General features: G+C 39.7%; 3 protein-coding genes across 8 annotated transcripts; 1 reads left to right on the top strand and 2 right to left on the bottom strand.

Moving 5' to 3' along the window:
* Window positions 1–28: 28 nt before the first annotated feature.
* On the bottom strand, window positions 29–4,063 carry LOC143922417 (uncharacterized). Of its 6 annotated transcripts, none has more exons than XM_077445749.1 (8): window positions 2,518–4,063; window positions 1,574–2,309; window positions 1,384–1,485; window positions 1,166–1,252; window positions 1,024–1,095; window positions 744–923; window positions 467–563; window positions 29–244 (listed from the first exon to the last, which is right to left on the bottom strand). In XM_077445749.1, exons 2-8 carry the CDS (start codon window positions 1,850–1,852, stop codon window positions 216–218), a joined length of 846 nt encoding a protein of 281 aa, XP_077301875.1. In that variant the 5' UTR covers window positions 1,853–2,309; window positions 2,518–4,063; the 3' UTR covers window positions 29–215. The 6 variants fall into 6 exon arrangements, with proteins under 6 accessions (XP_077301875.1, XP_077302107.1, XP_077301798.1 ...); XM_077445981.1 differs by having other exon boundaries at window positions 1,574–1,809; window positions 3,804–4,062; XM_077445911.1 differs by having other exon boundaries at window positions 30–244; window positions 1,030–1,095.
* Window positions 4,064–5,419: 1,356 nt separating this feature from the next.
* Window positions 5,420–9,384, top strand: Rpt3 (26S proteasome regulatory subunit Rpt3). Its single transcript, XM_077427670.1, has 10 exons — window positions 5,420–5,633; window positions 5,723–5,824; window positions 5,903–6,074; window positions 7,861–8,022; window positions 8,103–8,306; window positions 8,380–8,527; window positions 8,612–8,708; window positions 8,814–8,908; window positions 8,976–9,134; window positions 9,206–9,384. Exons 1-10 carry the CDS (start codon window positions 5,601–5,603, stop codon window positions 9,288–9,290), a joined length of 1,257 nt encoding a protein of 418 aa, XP_077283796.1. The 5' UTR covers window positions 5,420–5,600; the 3' UTR covers window positions 9,291–9,384.
* A 91-nt stretch (window positions 9,385–9,475) lies between these two features.
* LOC143917244 (adenylate cyclase type 10-like) lies at window positions 9,476–20,585 on the bottom strand. Its single transcript, XM_077438731.1, has 21 exons — window positions 20,491–20,585; window positions 20,268–20,407; window positions 19,854–20,126; window positions 19,676–19,776; window positions 19,426–19,588; window positions 18,643–18,820; window positions 13,707–13,915; window positions 13,531–13,604; window positions 13,280–13,440; window positions 13,067–13,205; window positions 12,880–12,984; window positions 12,570–12,803; window positions 12,232–12,497; window positions 11,951–12,037; window positions 11,760–11,884; window positions 11,460–11,567; window positions 11,235–11,378; window positions 10,786–11,081; window positions 10,519–10,720; window positions 10,156–10,268; window positions 9,476–9,610 (listed from the first exon to the last, which is right to left on the bottom strand). The coding sequence occupies exons 1-21, from the start codon at window positions 20,583–20,585 to the stop codon at window positions 9,476–9,478; spliced, it is 3,348 nt and encodes a 1,115-aa protein (XP_077294857.1).
* Between the last annotated feature and the right edge of the window lie 652 nt (window positions 20,586–21,237).

Genomic DNA, 21,237 nt, shown 5'->3' with positions numbered 1-21,237 from the left:
AACTAATATAATTAAATCATATTTTTTTAAATATTTTTTTATTAATAGAACAAGTACTACACATATATGTTAATATTTGTATTTCATTTTAACATTTGAAACACATAAAATATTTAGAATTATGAATTAAAGTTCAATTGTTATAAAAAAGCTCTTAATAAAATGAGAGTTGAAGACATTTAATCAACATGCATAAATCTTCTCTGATGAGGAATTTATGAGCTTCTTGATGGATTTCCAAAATCTATTAAACAAGAAAAAAATAATATAATATTTAAGTGAAGATTATCATACTTTATAGCGTTTCGTGAACATTATTTGATTGCATTTGGGCTACATATTTTTATAATACAAAGAATCTTTATCGGATGAAACGACGGAAGCTATAAAAATTGGTCATTAAAATCATACATATTTACATATGCATATTATACAATGAATAATAAATAATGAAATAAAGTTTTACCTGTAGAAAAATCATTGACAAAAAGTAGATTCTCATCTTGAATCATCAGATAATTTAGCGGATTATCCTTCAAAAACTTACTTACATTTCTACTAGCCTATAAATCATTAAAAAAAAACACTAAAAAATGGTTCAAATATATTCAATATTCGACATAAGAAATTACTCCCATCGTGGAACACGATGAAAATTCAATCTGTTCAATTGTTTTATTCTGGTGAGAGCCAATTTTTTCGTCACAAATTAATATTTTATCCTCGTGTTGATGATCACTTACCATTTCTACGCTATCTTCCGATTTATTGTATTCAATTTTAGACTCATTTTGAGTGTACCCATTAATACTAGCCTCGTTTATCATTACATTCATACGAGTATCGTCGGTGAATTGTGTCAAAGATGTATCACAATTTTTATCATAAAAGTATTTGGAATATTGTAGCTCGTTGCTAGAAATCTAAACATACAAAATTAAAATATAATGCGTTGGATTCAAAAACGCCATTTAAATTTTGACTCAATATGGTTTTGATCAGATTTGAATAGTTATCGTTTACCAATACCAATTTCTCATCTTCTTTTTGAGCCGGATACGTAAAAACGGCCACACTCTCATTGAATTTTACTCTCTGAAAATATTATTTTATTTATATTTTCATAAAATGTGTAAAAGATAATAGATTCGTTTGTATTACTTACTTTGTTCTGTTGACATTTTGTTGAGGAATTCGTTTGGTTTTCTGACAGATATTTTCTTTTTAAATTGCAATCCTTTTTTGATGTACCCTATAAAAATCGTAATGCATATCATTATTATAAAATATACATAAAATAAAAACTGTAATAGAAAGTTTACAATTAAAGCATTCATATGCTCATTTATTTCAAAAGGACGTTACTTATTCTAAAAACATTACTTTTTCTTCCTCAGTCAGCTTAACAGATGAAGATTCGGAATTATACCAAACTAATTCAGTCATTTTCGATTCGTTAGAATCATCAAACAGATAAGGCGGCAACTGAGAAATCATAATATAATTTAAAAATATTTAATAAATATGTAATTTTTGTAAATAATTGAAATACAATATATGTATATATACAAACATTCAATTCAGGAATTATTATATCCTGAAATTCCAGAATAGGCAAATCGATGGTGTTATCGTCCACGAATGTATTAAAAGGATTTTCTTCTGTTTCTTTCAGATATTCAATATCATATAGAATAGGTTTTTTTTCTGCCATCAATGTTTCACATTCTATTTTTCGTGGTTGTGACATATTTAAACTTTTACTGAATAGACCTTCAGGTTCGATGTCAATTTTCTTCGAGCTCATCTCTTCAAGAATTTCCAGAGGGCAAGTATTAGGAAAATCAGCCATTTTGTCAGCTTTGGAAGCGAATGCAAATGCAAAGCGGTCGAAAATGGCGCTTGAAAATTTTCCACAGCCGCGTTCATTAAACTAAAAGCGCAAATTTCGGCCATGTCTAGGCATATTTTTTATCGGTTTAACACTTTGGTGGACACGACTGCAATTGCAGTCATTTTGTTGTATGCTCGTGGGACACGACTGCAATTGCAGTCGTCATATAAAACTTGTTTATTGCGCCGGACTAGCCATATACGGTCTCCGTCACGGGCCCGAATGTGAAACGCCCGAAAACGCAAATATCGGAAGGTGGGCCCGTGAGGTAGACCTGTGTGTGTGCGTGCGTGCGTGCGATTTCAATTTCGATGTGAGCGTGTGCGTCCGTCCGTGCGTGCATGCGTACGTCTGTCCGGCGTACGTGCGTGTGTGCGTGCGGTGTTACGCACACAAAATTTCAATCACGTGACAACTGGCTCACGGGCATTATCGAATGTACCGATACTGGTGGTATTAGTATTTGACCGAAAACAAACCTTTGGAACTACCGGTAATACAAACTAAATAAATGCTTTTAAAAATCCGCAGATTTGTCAAAATAACTGTTGTGAGCTGTTGTCGCGTGAGTGAAATTTCGTGCGCGTAACACCGTCGAGTCCGTGAGCCAGTTGTCGCGGAACTGTTTGTAACGGACCGTCCACTTGTTTTTTTTTTATATATGTACATATACATGTTTACCTAGCCCGACAAGTCTGTGCATACAGGGGCGAGTGAAAAAGTAAGTTGGTGTGCCTACACATCACAACAGTGTATTTCTGTTGTTTTTCACAATAGTGTTTTTCAGTTGTTTTTCACGACAATACATACAATTTTTTGTTTAAATACGAATACGATTTTGTGTATAAATACGATTTTTGTATAAATACGAATACGATTTTTTGTATAAATAAAAAAGTAAGAACAACTGCTTTTAATTATTATTACTTATACTACTAGTTGATGTTTATAATATGTATCGCAAAAATCAAATTATTTATTAAAATGATCTGAACGATAGTTGCAGGGGCTGCATGCGTGTATGTGTAGATGGATGAACAGCGGAATGTGTATCGTGTATGTGTTGTCGTCTTGATCAGCTCGCTCTGGAGCACGTGCTGGAATGGTGCGGGGTGGGGGAATTAGACAAAAGAGTAAGGTTATGACCTCGTTCTTATTGACTTGAATGGCCGCATCTGCCCCCTTTAAGGCGGGGCTGTGGATGACGCCTGCCTGACGCCGGCCGGTCAGGCAGGGTAGACCAGTCACGCCAAGACCTTCTCGGTCGGCGTCTCACGAGCGTCTGAGAGCTCGCCGTGTTCGAGACTTGGGTCGAACACGGGGTCGAGCTGGCCATAGTCGGTAAGGCACGGCTATGGAAGAAGCCAGACTCCTCGGAGGGCTTCTATTATGCCAATGAGCGCTCGCCGTGATCAGACTTGGGTGGATTAGGGGGCCAGCCTGCCTTGGTTGAGGCCGGCTTTTACGAGAGACGCTACATCTGGCGGTCCGCGCCGGGATCACCGGGCGTACGGACCCACGGGAGCGACTGACAGATGGTCGGTGCAAAGAGAGGGAAAAAAAGGCCGAAGCCGTAAGACAACCAACGGCCATGAGGGCTTTCAGCTCGAACATTTTCTTTTTTAGAAATTAGAAATTAGAAATTAGAATTACGAAGTTGTACGCCCCCCACTTCCCATGCTGAAATCAAACATCAAATCAAATACGATATGACCACGGTTACCAAGCACGACCAGTCACGATAGTGACCGGCGGACAACTGCCGAAGTAGAAGCGACTATGGGGGATGATCTAGTTGTGAAGGTGTTCTTCACCACCAGTCCGCCATGTATTATAGACGAGTTCGTCTGTGTTTTAGTAGTTAATACTGCTGTTTGTTTGAATAAGGTACTTAATTGTTTGAATATACAAGTGTATAAATATGTTGTTGAAGCGGCTGGAATCGTAGTGTTCTCGAGACGGCTATTGGCTGTTGACTTGGTGTCATGCGGGCCGCTGGATCTGCAATGTGTCGTTGCTCTGGATCCGGCTGAGTTGCAAGCGTTCTTCCATCGTAGGGTAGTGCAGTGGTAGCTGGTCAGATGCTGGATGTCGACTGCTGTCGTGGTGGCTGCTGCCTGTTGACTGGTCTGCTGCTGTGTGTCGACTCTTGTTGCTGTGGGTCGACTGAAGTTGTTTGGGGTAGACCTCCTTTTATATTGTTTTTGGGGATCCACGTGACATGTGTTTGGCGATTGATTCCGAGAACCGCAGGTGGTGTTTACGTGTGCGAGTTATGCGAGGAATGTGGTTTGGTGTTTACGTGTGCGAGTTATGCGAGGAATGTGGTTTGTTGTTTAGGGTGGACGTTTCTCGAATGTTTGGCGTCGTTCCACTCGATTTAGTTTAATGGATGCAGGTGTTCTTCGACTTCGTGTCGTTCTGCTTGGTTTGTTGGGGTGGAATATGCTCGAATGTTTGGCGTCGTTCCACTTGATTTAGTTTAATGGATGCAGGTGTTCTTCGACTTGAGATGACGTCAATGGTTGAGCGTGAGAAATGTATTCTCCGTCGCAATAGATTTTGATAGTTTCGATTGCGGTGACGAGATTCCTACACGACTATAAACGATATAAGCGATATACGATAATTGTGGGTTTTAGTGACGGTTTATCTATGTTTTAAATGTTCATGAATTGCATCGATAACACTGAGCAACAAAAAAAAATACCAGAGCGGAGACTAGCCAATCTTTACTAAGTTTGACCCACTAAATTCGAATATGATATTGATTTTTGTTGGTGGGCGACCGTTTACGAGATATGAGCGTTTAAAAAAATCCGCGATTTTTACAGTTTCTTGGCTTTTGCGGGCTTTAACTCAAAATTTAGGATTGTTACGCTCAAACTGAGTATTGTAATCAATAGTCCGACCGCTGTACTCTGTGAGGTGGATTATATGCCATCTCGCTTGCACCTAACATATTACGCGATACAACCATATATACAACGAAAGCATTTAAATTGCAATTACCGCTTTAGTTAGTACGTTTAGATAAAAAAAAATATTGAGATAGAAAACCAATCCTTATAAACGTGGTGAAATAAAAAATTTGCCAAATAAATGAAAAACAGCACAGGAAAAAAATCCGTAAAAAAAATATATTTTTGATTTTTAAAATTCGCTATACAATTAATTAGAAGTATTTTAAAGCAATGAAATTACAATACTCAGTTAGAGCGTAACAATCCTAAATTTTGAGTTAAAGACCGCAAAAGCCAAAAAACTGTAAAAATCGCGGATTTTTTTAAACGCTCATATCTCGTAAACGATCGCCCACCAACAAAAATCAATATCATATTTGAATTCAGTGGGTCAAACTTAGTAATGATTGGCTAGTCTCCGCTCTGGTAACTGAAAAACGTGATTTTTTGTTGCTCAGTGTAATTGGTGTCCCAGGCGAGGCGCAAGTAATTTTGAAGTATCCAAGAAGGCGTTAAATAGGTAATGCATATCTAAAGGAGCAATGGTTAATCGTTTTAATCCTATATCGTGGCCAAAAAGTGAGTCTGCCAGTTGGGACCTCGAGAATTGTGATGCGTAATGGTCGTGAATAATATCGTTAAGAGCGGTGCGTGAGTCGCCGCTTCGAATCCACCAGTCACTCGTCAGCCGTCAGTTTTGAGTTGAGGCCTCGAGTCTCCGATCGTGATATTCGGATATTGGGATGGAGGAAGTGGTCGTACTACCGGCCGACAAAGTATTTTCTCATTGCCATTGTGTTGAATTACGCGTGAATTGCGTGAATTATGTGAATTGTGTGAATTGTGTGAATTGTGTGGGTTTCAGGAGGAGATGGCAGTGGACGCGAAAGGAGTGTTGGGCGCGGGAGCCGCCGGAGCGCCAAATCTTGACGAGCTCGACACGGAGGACCTCTACACCAAGTTTAAGGTTCGATATCGCATCGCATCGCATCGCATCGAATCGCATCGCCGGCCTAACCTCGACACTATTTTTATTTCCTTACAGAAACTGGAGCGAATGCTCGAGTTCATTCAAGTGCAAGAAGAGTATATCAAAGACGAACAGCGCAATCTCAAAAAGGAATATTTGCACGCCCAGGAAGAAGTCAAGAGAATACAGTCGGTGCCTTTGGTCATAGGACAGTTTTTGGAAGCTGTCGATCAAAACACTGGAATTGGTTAGTGTTTTTTTTTTGTCTTTGTTTGCTTTTAACTTTGGCCTCCCATATTTCCTACTACTATTCAGTGTATGCGTGTGTATTTGACGTAAGATACAAAATGGCCGCCACGCCAGTTTTTGTTTGTTTTTCACTCGTTCGTGTTTTCAATTCGTTCGTTGTCCACCAAGAGAACTTTGTGGATCCAAATGAATGTGAATTGCATACATAAAATGTTGAGAATATGTCGAATACACACACACACAGACTCACACTGAACCGCCACTGACCCTAAAATGAACCTTTGCAGTCAATTTTCTCATTTTACTCGCCACCTGTCCTATTTTCTCATCAGAATTTGTCAATGTCTTTGAGATCATTTCATAGAGATTTTTGCTTAGCAAACAAAAAATCAAAACAAATCTTCCTCTACTTTTTTTACTATCCCATTCACACATTTCCATCATTTTATATGTATACATGTGAAGATATCCTATTTAAATGTCCATTATAATCATTAACTATTGCGCAATTTGTTGACCGGCTAGAGCAGTGCCGCTTTACTTTTCTGTATACCTACACAAGCTACTTTTTTAAACACGGATACCTCACGATCTACCCAAGTATGATCTAAAAATTATAAAAATAAAATCCAATTTCAATTCCAATAAATCTTTGGAATGCACTATTTTTTTTATTTTTTAGTTTATAAGACGGGAGGATATGTGTTAAACGTGTTCCTGGCCTATAGAAACTCGGTTGAATTTTTAAGAGGATCTTTTATAATGAGATTATGTATGGTGAAGAAAGAAGTTGTTTGAGAAGTGGTCTGGCTAAACTCAGTGGGACTCCACTGGTGTTCAAAGCTATTGCGGTTATTTATATCCTGTTCGGTTGTGCAATGTGTAGCTGTGTGATGGCATTATGTTCCCAGGCATGAACGGGCTCGAGGTTATTCATGTGGAGCCAGTTGAATCTTTGCCATTGTGTGAGCGAAGAAATTTCGGCCAAAGTTGACTCTGCATGCTCGTACAGAAACGTAATGATGCATTCATGCGACTTGGGAAAATGAATGAGATCACTGACTTCGATTTGGGATTGTACAAGTTGTACTACATTCGTAGTTGATAGTCTTTTAAACCTGTTAATGTTCATATACATATTGTTGTGTAAGGGTGGGTTCAAGATCCAAATGAAAGGCCAAAGTCGTTTCACAGCATTTATTCAACAATTCGGGAGGTCCACACGTATCCACCGCTCACTCCAGAATAATCTGATCTACCTTATAAAGGACAAGTCGCACACCATAGCTTCCTCGATCCATTTATGTATATATTGTCTAGGCACATACAGGTCTACCGTGGTGAGTCGCACACAGTCGCCCAGGTCTGAGAACTTAGTCCAGGCACTTACTGAGTCGCATTAGCCTAATCCGAGGTCTCTGTTGTTCACCCACGAATGCACTTAGTCAGTGGATACTCTCCTATGTTCCCACCGTACAATATGTATGTTAAAAGATGCAGTTAAATATTCATCATATTTTGATGGCTCTTCTTACACTCTACACTGTTGATCAGATGGCTTTTATCCCAAGAGCCACCCACTTTAAATGTGATTTTCATCCTAATGAGCATACATTGACAAATTCTATACAGACATTATATACGGAAAGCGTCATAAGGTTTCTAGTCCACTTTCCACCACTTGAGCTTCACATTTGGTACTTTTCAATACATTGGTGCTGTTTTATATCCATTATATGTATACGTTGTTTACATTTCACATGTGTTTATTAAATATTTTTTAGTTGGAAGCACGACGGGATCTAACTATTATGTTCGCATATTGTCAACGATCGATCGTGAATTATTAAAACCATCGGCATCGGTAGCGTTGCATAAACATTCAAATGCATTAGTAGATGTTTTGCCACCTGAAGCTGATAGCAGTATATCAATGTTACAAGCTGGTAAAAGTCTTCTTTATTTTTTTACGTGATTTAGTATTTATTTTATTTTGCATTATGTAATGCTGGTGTATTTTGGATAGATGAAAAACCTGACGTTCAATATTGTGATATTGGTGGGATGGATATGCAAAAACAAGAAATAAGGGAAGCAGTTGAATTGCCTTTAACACATTTCGAACTCTACAAACAAATTGGTATAGATCCTCCACGCGGAGTTCTCATGTATGGTCCTCCCGGATGCGGTAAAACAATGTTGGCTAAAGCTGTTGCCCATCATACTACAGGTATTTTGTAATATCATTATCCTTAATATACGTAGTATTGTGCATCAAATTTAAGTGAGATTTTATGTTTTAGCTGCATTTATAAGGGTGGTAGGGTCAGAATTCGTTCAGAAATATTTGGGCGAAGGACCTCGGATGGTGCGTGATGTATTCAGACTAGCTAAAGAAAACTCGCCAGCTATTATATTTATTGATGAAATTGATGCGATTGCTACTAAGAGGTATTGGGCTCTGTTTTAATTTAATATGCATATGTATATATTTTTAAAAGCTTCTATTTCAATTTACTTTGTATCCTTTTTTAGATTTGATGCTCAAACTGGTGCAGATCGAGAAGTTCAAAGAATTTTGTTGGAATTGCTTAATCAAATGGACGGCTTTGATCAAACAACGAATGTCAAGGTAACGAGACGCGTAATATGTAACAATTTTTACATTTTGTAATAATCTGTAATTATTACAAAATGTAAAATTATTTAATAATCTGTAATTGTATTTATTCCAAAGGTTATAATGGCAACAAACCGTGCCGATACTTTAGATCCTGCTCTTCTACGTCCCGGTCGTCTTGATAGAAAAATTGAATTCCCTTTACCGGATAGGTGAGTTACATCTTGCAAAGTGCAATTTGTGTGTTGAATATGTCGGAAATGCATTTTTTTTTTGCAGGCGGCAAAAGCGCCTTGTCTTCTCTACCATCACAAGTAAAATGAACTTGTCAGAAGAAGTTGATCTTGAAGATTATGTAGCTCGTCCAGATCGTATTTCTGGCGCTGATATAAACGCAATTTGTCAGGAAGCTGGTATGCATGCTGTTAGGGAAAACAGGTAAATAACTATTTACTCAACATATTATAATTTATTAGTACATATTTACAAGTATTATTATTTTTCTGTAGATATATCGTTCTTCCAAAAGATTTCGAAAAAGGATATAAAAATAATATCAAGAAGGATGAAAGTGAACACGAATTTTACAAATAATTAATTTTCATTTTTCTAACAATTTTTTTCATTTATATCGCTGATAATGTCATTAAAATTTTTATAATAAAATAAATATACATTAAGAAAATTTAAGTGTTTTTTTTTTTTAATTTTACTTATAGTATACTTTTACGTAACCATAATGATAATTTAGAATTATAATTGTCTAATATAGTGGGAAATTATTTTAAATGTGAATTTGCTATTAATAAGTTTTTCTTGGATTGATGTACCAATGGATTATCTTTATTCAATCTCAGAGTCAACTTATATGATCTCTTGGCTACCATGAGAGCCATTTTCCAGTCTTCCAACTCCTTAAGGAAAGCAATTAAAATTTATTTATGTATGTAATTATTTTTTAACTATTTGATTGAAAACGTACAACAAATAATTCAAATAAATGACACAATGTTTCCACAATCAGCTTGAAAAGTAGTTTAGTTATACCAAAAACCTCTTGCGATTTGTTTAAAAAGCGTAAATTAAATGCAATATTGGATATTTTCAAATTGAATAAATTTCTGTAAACGAAGAAAAAAGCAAATCAAATATTATGATGAACAATAGAAGTAAATATATTTTATTTGTGGAGATACATGCATTTTAGTTGGCAAAGATACGTTGAATGATTTCATTGCTGTATATAAATATAATTTTGCCCTGTCAAAATTTTTATATTTCAACATTGCGTGTCCTTTCAGTGAATAAATTGTGCCAAGTAGAATATCTTTTTGCCATCTGGGAATCTCTTTAAACCAATCCGTTGTAGATAAATTTTCTTTCTGCGTTTTATATTATATATATATTTCAGCTAAATTAATACGTTATAAAATATTAGTTATTAACTAAATATACTAACTTGCACTAGTTTCTCAGCAACCTCTATTATTTCCATTGCTTGAGGAATATTTCCAAGCTTAATGCTTATACCAATGTATTCAATAAAAGTCTCTAAAGCTTTGTAGACTTTGTCTAAAAAATTACCTTAAATAATTAAATATGAACAGAATAAAACAAAACAAGTTTGCTGTGATGCTTTATGTATTACCCAATTCCAGACAATGTTTTACAATTTGTGTGTACATAGCAAAAATAATTTCACATGTACATTTTTCAGATACGTTTTTGGAATCACCTTAAATATTAAACACATGTATGTATAACTTAAAAAAAACTTTTTATATGATAAGAAATTATGAAAATAAAACAATGAGGAAGGAACCCTTTTCTATTGCATCATGTAAGTTTTCTTGATTGTGTACATTCACAGTGTTTACAAAAATCTTTTCCGTAGAAAATTCGTTATTCAAAATATTTGTTAAAAATTCTTTTGATACTTTGTGATAGTCTGTTTCGAGTGATTCAATTTGAAGTTGCCGTAAATGTTCGCTCAGTATACAATATGCAATTGTGTGATATGATTGCTATAACGTTTAATTGTGACTTATTTTTAATGCATTTAGAAATTAATAATATTGTTACCATTTACCTTTTGATTTTCTGTTAATGAAGTGTAAGTAGTTTTGTAATAATCTTTATAACAAAATCTCATATAACCGCAAAACAATCTAGCTGTATTTGTGGTTGAAAATTTCGATTGAAAATTTAGTCCTTTACAGTAACATATCATTTGCTTTTCTACGATTACTTCTTCGTTATTGGACAACGGCTTAGCCAATAAATATTCTTCATTTTCGGTAAAGTCTCCTGCAGCGCATCTCAAAATCTTTTTTTTAAATAGGCTAACTATAGCCGAAGAGTAACTTCTCTCAAAATTAATTGTATCTGAAAAACATCCAGTGTTTTTATTCAATGCAAATAAAATAAAACGTCTTCAGCATCTGACATACATATTTTTAAATGAACTCGATGGTAAATTGTACTTGGAAAATCTTATATTATATGTATTAATTATTTAAAATTTATGACAATATTTACTGTGAGTTATTGATGTTGCTTTAATAACTACTTCTAACAATTTAAACAATAGGGCCCTTGTAAAATTTTCTCCCAAAATAGATGCACACTTTAGAGTCAATTGTTCAAATGTGGTCAAACTATCATAAATATTCAAAAACAACACTGAAAAATTAAACATCGAAAACATTGCTTGATGTGAAAATTAATAATTAATATGCCCACAATAACCTCAACCAGACTCACCTTCCAACGGAGAAGTGTGTTTAATTATAAGTTCTTTATTAGAAGATTGCAACGTTGCAACGTGCACTTTTGTATCGTCATGGCTGTGTATAACACGGGTTGTAATGGCTGTCAAATTAGTCTATAAATTTAATACATTATCACAGATATATATATATATATATATATATATATATATATATATATATATATATATATATATATATATATATATATATATATGTACATATGTATGTATGTAGTAGATAATTTTATGTTGTTATTATTTTACTATATAATTTGATTTGAAAACGAGCCAACAATTAGGCGAGCTGTCAGCGTCTGGTAAAAATTTTGAAAACCTTTCTATCTCGTCATCTTCGTTAAAATGCCACCTGAACGGCATCATTACACTCGACAATCTTGGATCATCTTGTTGCAGTGACCTTAATATATTAATTTTATTAACAATCGGTCTGAAAATATCGAAAGTTGGTTTGTAATGTGCTAACCTTATGGTTATTTGACCTTCTTGCACTAGAGTCCATATAAAATTTTCAATCCAACCTGGGGTTTTGTCACTGTTGACTTGGATCAAGCTTAAATTTGACACATCCATGTTTTTATATCCAAATTACACATTTTAAGTATGCATTATTAATAACACGTAATTAAAACCTTTCTAACTAAATAAAATTTATAGAATGAAGGATATGTAATATGTATAAGAGAAGATTAGTTAGACATTCGTTCGACAGTGGTTGGTGAAAGACTTGATGATGACGATAATTACCTTTCTAGTTCGGGTGTAATCCCTTGAACGTTAAGCAGGTTACAGACGATGTCAGAATTAAACGATCGATCAATGCCTTCGAGCTTAAGAACTGTGCAAAAGTTTAATATTTCTTTGTTATCTGTTCCTCGAATAACTTTATGATTATCATAAGTCATCAATATTATTAGATTTTTATTGTTTGCTATTGCAGAAAATATATGTGATGATTTGTTATCAATGTAAATTGCTCCGACGACTGCTATCACATAGATCTTAGAAAACACCTAATATGCGTAAAACCAATCAGGAGTAGATATTATTTTTAAATTACAAAAATTTGAGAATTTTAATATTACTTGTGAACAGATGATATCTAATATTTCAGTTGTTACTTTTTTGATTTCCAATTCAGACAATATTATAAAATCAGGATTCACAGGAAATTTCGTCCCAAATATCGCATTTAAGACATGTAACTTGCTTGTTGCTTTTCGATTATTTTGAGTAATTTTTTGGATATTTTTCATGAGTTCTTTAGAAAATCGACCTAATTTTTGTTCGAATATACATCTTATGAAACTATAATTTTTCTGTAAAAATTAGATTATATAAAATAATTAAACATTTTAGGGTACATGTTCAAATAAATAAAAGTCTTCATTGTACATGTCTGTCTTCCAAAGTAAGATGTATTCTATTTATTTCGATATCATCTGGGATATATTTTAGTGTTTCTCTAAGAAGTTTTGTTTTTCCAAGCATCGCCTCCCCCTAAAATATTTTAATTTTCAGTATACATACATATATGTTTGTAAATGTAGATGCTTTATAAGCATGGTAAAACAAGAAAAACTTTAGGTACACGAAGTATGATCACGTTACTCTTCTCAGTTACATTTTCTTTATTTATGCAATCATTAATTTTTTTTTTCAATTGGCGTAATTCATTATTTCTTCCAAACATGGGGGTTTTATCATCTATAAATTTGTGTCTGTGTTCGGAACAACAATGTATGTAAACACCGTACACGAAATCTTATAATATGAATCATTCGAGAAAACTTACTGTTCAATATTTTGAAACTCGTAAAGAAGTCCAACTTGAGTAATTCCCTTCATGTACTTTGTTTTCAACAAAATGAAATTGGCTTTGTGAAGTTTGCTGTTTAAAAATGTAGATTTGTCGCATGTCACTTGATTTGGATACGTCATCATCATCCTAGCAGCCTGATTAGTATGAAGGTGGACATTATTCATATATATATTTATACAATGAATATTAGATCTCTTTAAAGTGAAAATTTATTAAATACAAGCCTTATTGACAGTCAAACCGATAGCAGTATATTCTTGCCTTTGAGGATGACCCACAATGCCACAATATACATTTCCTGGATATACATACATATGTCTTGTATACTTACATAAGTAAATATTAAGAACAGTAAATTTATTTATGTACATATTTTCAGTTGATCAAATATATCCAATACCTGATGTTATAGCGACGGAAACAGAAACGACTCCTTGAATTTCTAATAATTTTTTTCTGACTCTATGTCCACATTTCAATGCGAATTGGGCTTCCAACTCAGACTTGAAACCCTTCACTCCAAACATTATCAAGAACATTAAATCCTTGTCGAAGAATGATAATTTGTTAACGCTGCCACCATATTTTACTATATTCCTGAAAATTATTTTACAAACAATGTTTATCAGATTTCAAGATCTTAAAGATGAGAGGTCCTAAGTAGTAAATTTTCAGGACAGTTAGATAACATCTTTAGAAATAAAATAACTTTTATGTATAAATAACTAGCTGTATTACCCGGCTTCGCTCAGTGTTTATAATATAAACCGCTTAAACATGACTAAGCTAATAGTAAACATTTAATTTAAAAAAAAAAAAAATTTTAAATTTGAAAAAAAAAAAAAAAATAATATAGCTGATTTGAAAAATTAATATACCATAAAGCTGCGCCCCCTTCGGGGCCCCATGCGGTTGAGCTCCATAAGGCGGCGCCCCATAAAGCTGCGCCCCATAAGGCGGCGCCCCATAAGGCAGCGCCCCATAAGGCTGCGCCCAATAAGACTGCGCCCCATAAGGCTGCGCCCCATAAGGCTGCGCCCGATAGGGCTGCGCCCCATAAAGCTGCGCCCCCTTCGGGGCCCCATGGGGCTGCGCCCCCTTCGGGGCTCCATGGGCTGTGCCCCCTTTGGGGCCCCATGGGGCTGCGCCCCATAAAGCTGTGCCCCATAAGGCGGCGGCCCATAAGGCAGCGCCCCATGAGGCTGGGCCCCCCTGCGCCCCGCTGCGCCCCCTTCGGGGCCCCATGCGGCTGAGCTCAATAAGGCGGCGCCCCATAAGACGGCGCCCCATAAGGCGGCGCCCCTAAGGCTGCGCCCCATAAGACTGCGCCCCATAAGGCTGCGGCCCCTTCGGGGCCCCACGTGGCTGCGCCCCTTGTGGCGCCCCTGGCGGGGCCCCATGAAACTACTCGCCTTGCGCCCCCGCGGGGGTAAATCCATTGAATCGAAAAAAACAAATCGGCGCCCATGGATCGAAAAAAAAAAATCGAATCACGTGTTCGATGACGTCACCGATCTACGGACGACGACGACGAAGGATACTTACATACATACATACATACATACAAAGTCTATTTCCAAATTATATATTAGACTAGCTGAATTACCCGGCTTCGCTCAGTATTTATAATATAAACCGCTTAAACATGACTAAGCTAATAGTAAACATTTAATAAAAAAAAATAAATAAAAAAATTTGAAAAAAAAAAAAAAACGATTTTTTTTGCCTTCTAGGGCTTCGCCCCCGGCGCCCCCCTGAGCCTTTGCCTTCTAGGGCTTCGCCCCTCCACGCCCCCATGAGCAATTGCCGTTTAGGGCTTCGCCCCCCTTAGCTGATGCCTTTTAAGGCTTCGCCCCTCCGCGCCCCATGATTAAATGCCGTCTAGGGCTTCGCCCCCATGATCATTTGCCTTTTAGGGCTTCGCTCTACCGCGCCCCCAAGATTAATTGCCGTCTAAGGCTTCGCCCCCATGATCAGTTGCCTTTTAGGGCTTCGCCCCTCCGCGTCCCCATGATTGATTGCCGTCTAGGGCTTCGCCCCCTTTAGATAATGCCTTTTAGGGCTTCGCCCCTCCGCGCCCCCATGATTAAATGCCGTTTAGGGCTTCGCCCCCATGATCAGTTGCCGTTTAGGGCTTCGCCTCATAAGGCTGCGCCCCCTTCGTGGCCCCATGCGGCTGAGCTCCATTAGGCGGCGCCCCATAAGGCGGCGCCCCTAAGGCTGCGCCCCATAAGGCAGCGCCCCATAAGACTGCGCCCCATAAGGCTGCGCCCGATAAGGCTGCACCCCATAAAGCCGCGCCCCCTTCGGGGCCCCATGGGGCTGCGCCCCCTTCAGGGCCCCATGCGGCTGAGCTCAATAAGGCGGCGCCCCATAAGGCGGCGCCCCTAAGGCTGCGCATGAGGCTGGGCCCCCCTGCGCCCCCAGCCCCATGAGGCTGCGCCCCCTTCGGGGCCCCATGCGGCTGAGCTCAATAAGGCGGCGCCCCTAAGGCTGCGCCCCATAAGGCAGCGCCCCATAAGGCAGCGCCCCATAAGACTGCGCCCCATAAGGCTGAACTCAATAAGGCGGCGCCCCATAAGGCGGCGCCCTTAAGGCTGCGCATGAGGCTGGGCCCCCCTGCGCCCCCAGCCCCATGAGGCTGCGCCCCCTTCGGGGCCCCAAGCGGCTGAGCTCAATAAGACTGCGCCCCATAAGGCTGCGCCCAATAAGGCTGCGCCCCCTTTGGGGCCTCCCTGCGCCCCGCTGCGCCCCCTTCGGGGCCCCATGCGGCTGAGCTCAATAAGGCGGCGCCCCATAAGGCTGCGCCCGATAAGGCTGCGCCCCATAAAGCTGCGCCCCCTTTGGGGCCCCATGGGGCTGAGCTCAATAAGGCGGCGCCCCATAAGGCGGCGCCCCTAAGGCTGCGCTCCATAAGGCAGCGCCCCATAAGACTGCGCCCGATAAGACTGCGCCCGATAAGGCTGCGCTCCATAAAGCCGCGCCCCCTTTGGGGCCCCATGGGGCTGCGCCCCCTTCGGGGCCCCATGCGGCTGAGCTCAATAAGGCGGCGCCCCATAAGGCGGCGCCCCTAAGGCTGCGCATGAGGCTGGGCCCCCCTGCGCCCCCAGCCCCATGAGGCGGCGCCCCTAAGGCTGCGCCCCATAAGGCAGCGCCCCATAAGACTGCGCCCCATAAGGCTGCGCCCGATAAGGCTGCACCCCATAAAGCCGCGCCCCCTTCGGGGCCCCATGGGGCTGCGCCCCCTTCAGGGCCCCATGCGGCTGAGCTCAATAAGGCGGCGCCCCATAAGGCGGCGCCCCTAAGGCTGCGCATGAGGCTGGGCCCCCCTGCGCCCCCAGCCCCATGAGGCTGCGCCCCCTTCGGGGCCCCATGCGGCTGAGCTCAATAAGGCGGCGCCCCTAAGGCTGCGCCCCATAAGGCAGCGCCCCATAAGGCAGCGCCCCATAAGACTGCGCCCCATAAGGCTGAACTCAATAAGGCGGCGCCCCATAAGGCGGCGCCCTTAAGGCTGCGCATGAGGCTGGGCCCCCCTGCGCCCCCAGCCCCATGAGGCTGCGCCCCCTTCGGGGCCCCAAGCGGCTGAGCTCAATAAGACTGCGCCCCATAAGGCTGCGCCCAATAAGGCTGCGCCCCCTTTGGGGCCTCCCTGCGCCCCGCTGCGCCCCCTTCGGGGCCCCATGCAGCTGAGCTCAATAAGGCGGCGCCCCATAAGGCTGCGCCCGATAAGGCTGCGCCCCATAAAGCTGCGCCCCCTTTGGGGCCCCATGGGGCTGAGCTCAATAAGGCGGCGCCCCATAAGGCGGCGCCCCTAAGGCTGCGCTCCATAAGGCAGCGCCCCATAAGACTGCGCCCGATAAGGCTGCGCTCCATAAAGCCGCGCCCCCTTTGGGGCCCCATGGGGCTGCGCCCCCTTCGGGGCCCCATGCGGCTGAGCTCAATAAGGCGGCGCCCCATAAGGCGGCGCCCCTAAGGCTGCGCCCCATAAAGCAGCGCCCCATAAGACTGCGCCCCATAAGGCTGCGCCCGATAAGGCTGCGCCCCATAAAGCTGCGCCCCCTTTGGGGCCCCATGGGGCTGAGCTCAATAAGGCGGCGCCCCATAAGGCGGCGCCCCTAAGGCTGCGCTCCATAAGGCAGCGCCCCATAAGACTGCGCCCGATAAGGCTGCGCCCCATAAAGCCGCGCCCCCTTTGGGGCCCCATGGGGCTGCGCCCCCCTGCGCCCCCTTCGGGGCCCCATGCGGCTGAGCTCAATAAGGCGGCGCCCCATAAGGCGGCGCCCCTAAGGCTGCGCATGAGGCTGGGCCCCCCTGCGCCCCCAGCCCCATGAGGCTGCGCCCCCTTGGGGGCCCCATGCGGCTGAGCTCAATAAGACTGCGCCCCATAAGGCTGCGCCCGATAAGGCTGCGCCCCATTTGGGGCCCCATGGGGCTGCGCCCCCAGCCCCCCTGCGCCCCCAGCCCCCCTGCGCCCCCTTCGGGGCCCCATGCGGCTGAGCTCAATAAGGCGGCGCCCCATAAGGCGGCGCCCCTAAGGCTGCGCCCCATAAGGCAGCGCCCCATAAGGCTGCGCCCGATAAGGCTGCGCCCCATAAAGCTGCGCTCCCTTTGGGGCCCCATGGGGATGCGCCCCATGAGGCTTCGCCCCCCTGCGCCCCCTTCGGGGCCCCATAAGGCTGCGGCCTCTTCGGGGCCCCACGGGGCTGTGCCCCTTGTGGCGCCCCTGGCGGGGCCCCATGAAACTACTCGCCTTGCGCCCCCGCGGGGATGAATCCATTGAATCGAAAAAAACAAATCGGCGCCTATGGATCGAAAAAAAAAATCGAATCACGTGTTCGATGACGTCACCGATCTACGGACGACGACGACGAAGGATACATACATACTCGAAACAATCGAAAGTCTCTTTCCAAATTATAGATTAAGATTTTAGAAAAAATTAAGCATTCCTATAATAATCTTAATTTCCTTGACAAACTTACAACATTTTAATTTGATGTCTTCGAATGATTAGCAGATAACAAAACGGAATACCTAATTTTGTGAAGTATTGAGCGTATCATTTATGAATTCTAAGAACAAGATTTTCACATAGTTGATTTGGTTCGGTGATTATTCCGCAAAAAGCGCACGTCACTAAAATCTCGATCACGGAACATATGTGTCACTCAAAAACTTTATCGATCGAAAGCTACCCATATAATATAATAATACGAAATATTATACTATCGGAAACTTGAGTGCCAGATATTCCGTATTCGCGATTTGTGTGGCAACGATTATTGCGCAATTTTGCGTTGTTTACCAGTTGATTTATAATGCATTCAGTGATTTACTTTGTGATGGTACAGTAGATTGCGTTTAGCTGATCAAAACTGTTTGGCGTCGCTATGATGTTGATGCATATCACAACAAGTGATCGTATTTCAGCTTGGAGTTTGAACTGTGCCTCCCTCGGAACGAAGTGTCTTAGTTTATACGTCTCGACTCCCTGTTGCTTCAGAAGCTCTCGTCCTGTGATTTATTATACATACATTAGTCATCATCATCGAGTACAATCAATGGGTTTGACGCATAGATATAGAATAACCATAGATGCGCCCTTACGCTCTAAACCGGTCACCCTGTTGGACCACGCACAAACAAAGTAGTGCATGATCCAACTCTCAGTAGCTAGTTAGCTTCTGTTCGCTGTTCCATTACTGCATAATATCGGCGCGATTCTATGCAGTGATGGAACAGCGGTCGACAACCTCTGCCATAGGTTTTATTAAATGCATGCTTGTAGAAGTTACTAATGTTTAAATATTGTAATAGTTAATGATGGTTTTATTATAGTAACATAGATTTGTAGTTTAATATAGTGTGGATAGCTAAATATTTTTTTCTTAATATGGCTTTATTAGTTTGGTTTACTGTCACGCGGAGTGTCCAATAAAATAAAGTTATAAATAAATATATACATAAACTGATTGCCGACCGCTGCGTCCTTCCTTTTTTTCACCACTTCCCCGCACCCCTCAGTTAATGGCGACAAAATCTCCGACCAAAAATGTTCGTAAGGGCGCATCTATGGTTATTCTATATCTATGGTTTGACGCTAATTTTTGTTTGTGTACCTCCCATCATAAGTTCAGTGCGTTTCCACGTCTTAGTAATGCCTTCGATCTTCATATGCGTTCCATTTGTCTTTTTAATAGTTGAATATTGCCCAATATTCATATATTTCCAAACACTCGCCGTGACTAGTATATCGCCAGCAGTGCAAAACTTTTCAACAATCTGTGTGAAACTTTTGATTTATTATATAAAATATAAAGCACACAATTGTATATGCAAATTTAAATATTGCTGTAAATAAATTGTAACCTTTAGATTTGATATTTGTTTTCCGAGAATTATATAGGTTGAATATTTACTATCTCCTAGTATATAAAAATCTGTTTCTCCGGCTGCTATTACTATTTTGACTTAGTAATAATGCATAAAATTAATTAAATTATTTTATATAATTGAAATCTTTAATGGAATGATTTTTAAATTGTACCTCTTAAAATAGTCTCGATATCCGTTTTGTAAAATCCAAATTTCTCTTGAATAAGTAGAGCACAATCAATTGCCGCTTTCACCGCATTGTCCATGGAAAGTTCATGTGTGCTTTTCCACATGGCAAGAAAAGCATCACCAGCAAATTTAAGCAAATCTCCTTTCATAGATAATATTTCTGCAACCATATCTCCGATATAGGAGTTTAATTCTTGAGTCAATCGTGATACACCATCTTTCATTTTAGTATACTTTTCGCTGAGATCGGTGAATCCTAACAAAAGGGCTATTAGAATAGTGGCATAGCGCGTTACGATCAATGTGATGAATCTGGTTTGTAATTATCATTAATGCTATTGATTTTTAACTAAACCTACCTTATATAATTACCTAGCATACATATGTATTAACCCACCTGACACATCGACTAGCATGAGAGCCGAGTTAAATCTGCGTATCTTTTCTGTAGGATTGTTAATTATTTCATCAGGTAACATGAATGAAGTTCTCGAAAGTGTTGGAATATTTTTATCGATTTTTTTAACAAAATCATCACTAAAAAAATTAAAAACTTATATTAAAAACATTCTCATTAGTCGAATTTGATTTGGTTTTATTATATAAGTAAGTATTCAAACTCAAGAGATGGAAATGGTTTGAAAATTGATGTTTGATATTGTTTAGTGTTGGTTCTAAGTAACATTTGCACAATTTCTTCATGTTTACTTGACATTTTTAAAATGTTCCCATAAAAGATAGAACAATCAAAAATAATCTTAGTAAATAGCAAATTTACTTTTTAATTCAAGGAAACAAAACATAAATTATTCAGTATTTTTTATTTAAATATTTAATTTTGTTTTTATCGACGTTTCAAAATTTTAAAAAGGTCAAAAAATAATGAAATATTTTTCAAAAGAAAAATACCCACCAATTCCATTTGATTGGGAACTCTTATCAACTGTGGTATATTTTGTAAGTTAATAATATAAATATGTTTTTCAGCTGCCAAATGTATTGTGTTAAATAACCTTAATTGTGATATCACTCATATGTACTGAACGGTTCAGTTTAACAAATATTTGAAAAGATACTATTTTACTAAACTCGTTAAACCCCGAGTTTTGTTAAATATGTATGCATATAAAAACGTGAAGCTAAATTTGTTTACAAGTTGAGAAGAGAAGAAAAAAATTTGAAAGGAAAATTAAAAAGAGGAGATTGATATGAACAACTGATTTTTTTAAAATTTTTGTACATGATTTATGTGTATTTTATTACTTTCTATTTTTACCTTTTTTATGATCACAAAAAATATGGCATTATTCATTTAATTATGGCTTAAATGTATTATATATACAAACACAAATGTTCTCTTAATTTTA

This window comes from Arctopsyche grandis, chromosome 1 (genome assembly GCF_051622035.1).
Source record: "Arctopsyche grandis isolate Sample6627 chromosome 1, ASM5162203v2, whole genome shotgun sequence".
Lineage (NCBI taxonomy): Eukaryota > Metazoa > Arthropoda > Insecta > Trichoptera > Hydropsychidae > Arctopsyche > Arctopsyche grandis.
The sequence above is the reverse complement of the archived record's forward strand: the minus strand, read 5'-3'. Positions and strand labels throughout refer to the sequence as shown.

Bases quoted from the DNA above. Each gene is read 5' to 3' on its own strand.
- Rpt3 (XM_077427670.1), top strand. From the start codon at position 5,601: ATGGAGGAAGTGGTCGTACTACCGGCCGACAAA. The intron at 5,634-5,722 runs GTATTTTCTCAT...TGTGGGTTTCAG, and splicing joins TCGTACTACCGGCCGACAAA to GAGGAGATGGCAGTGGACGC. The intron at 8,023-8,102 runs GTAAAAGTCTTC...TATTTTGGATAG, and splicing joins TATATCAATGTTACAAGCTG to ATGAAAAACCTGACGTTCAA.
- LOC143922417 (XM_077445749.1), bottom strand. From the start codon at position 1,852: ATGGCTGATTTTCCTAATACTTGCCCTCTGGAAATTCTTGAAGAGATG. The intron at 1,253-1,383 runs GTAATGTTTTTA...CGATTTTTATAG, and splicing joins AGCTGACTGAGGAAGAAAAA to GGTACATCAAAAAAGGATTG. The intron at 924-1,023 runs GTAAACGATAAC...TTGTATGTTTAG, and splicing joins AAGATGAGAAATTGGTATTG to ATTTCTAGCAACGAGCTACA.
- LOC143917244 (XM_077438731.1), bottom strand. From the start codon at position 20,585: ATGTCAAGTAAACATGAAGAAATTGTGCAAATGTTACTTAGAACCAAC. The intron at 13,605-13,706 runs GTATTGGATATA...ATGTATATCCAG, and splicing joins TTCCGTCGCTATAACATCAG to GAAATGTATATTGTGGCATT. The intron at 12,498-12,569 runs GTAATATTAAAA...TACGCATATTAG, and splicing joins TAGATATCATCTGTTCACAA to GTGTTTTCTAAGATCTATGT.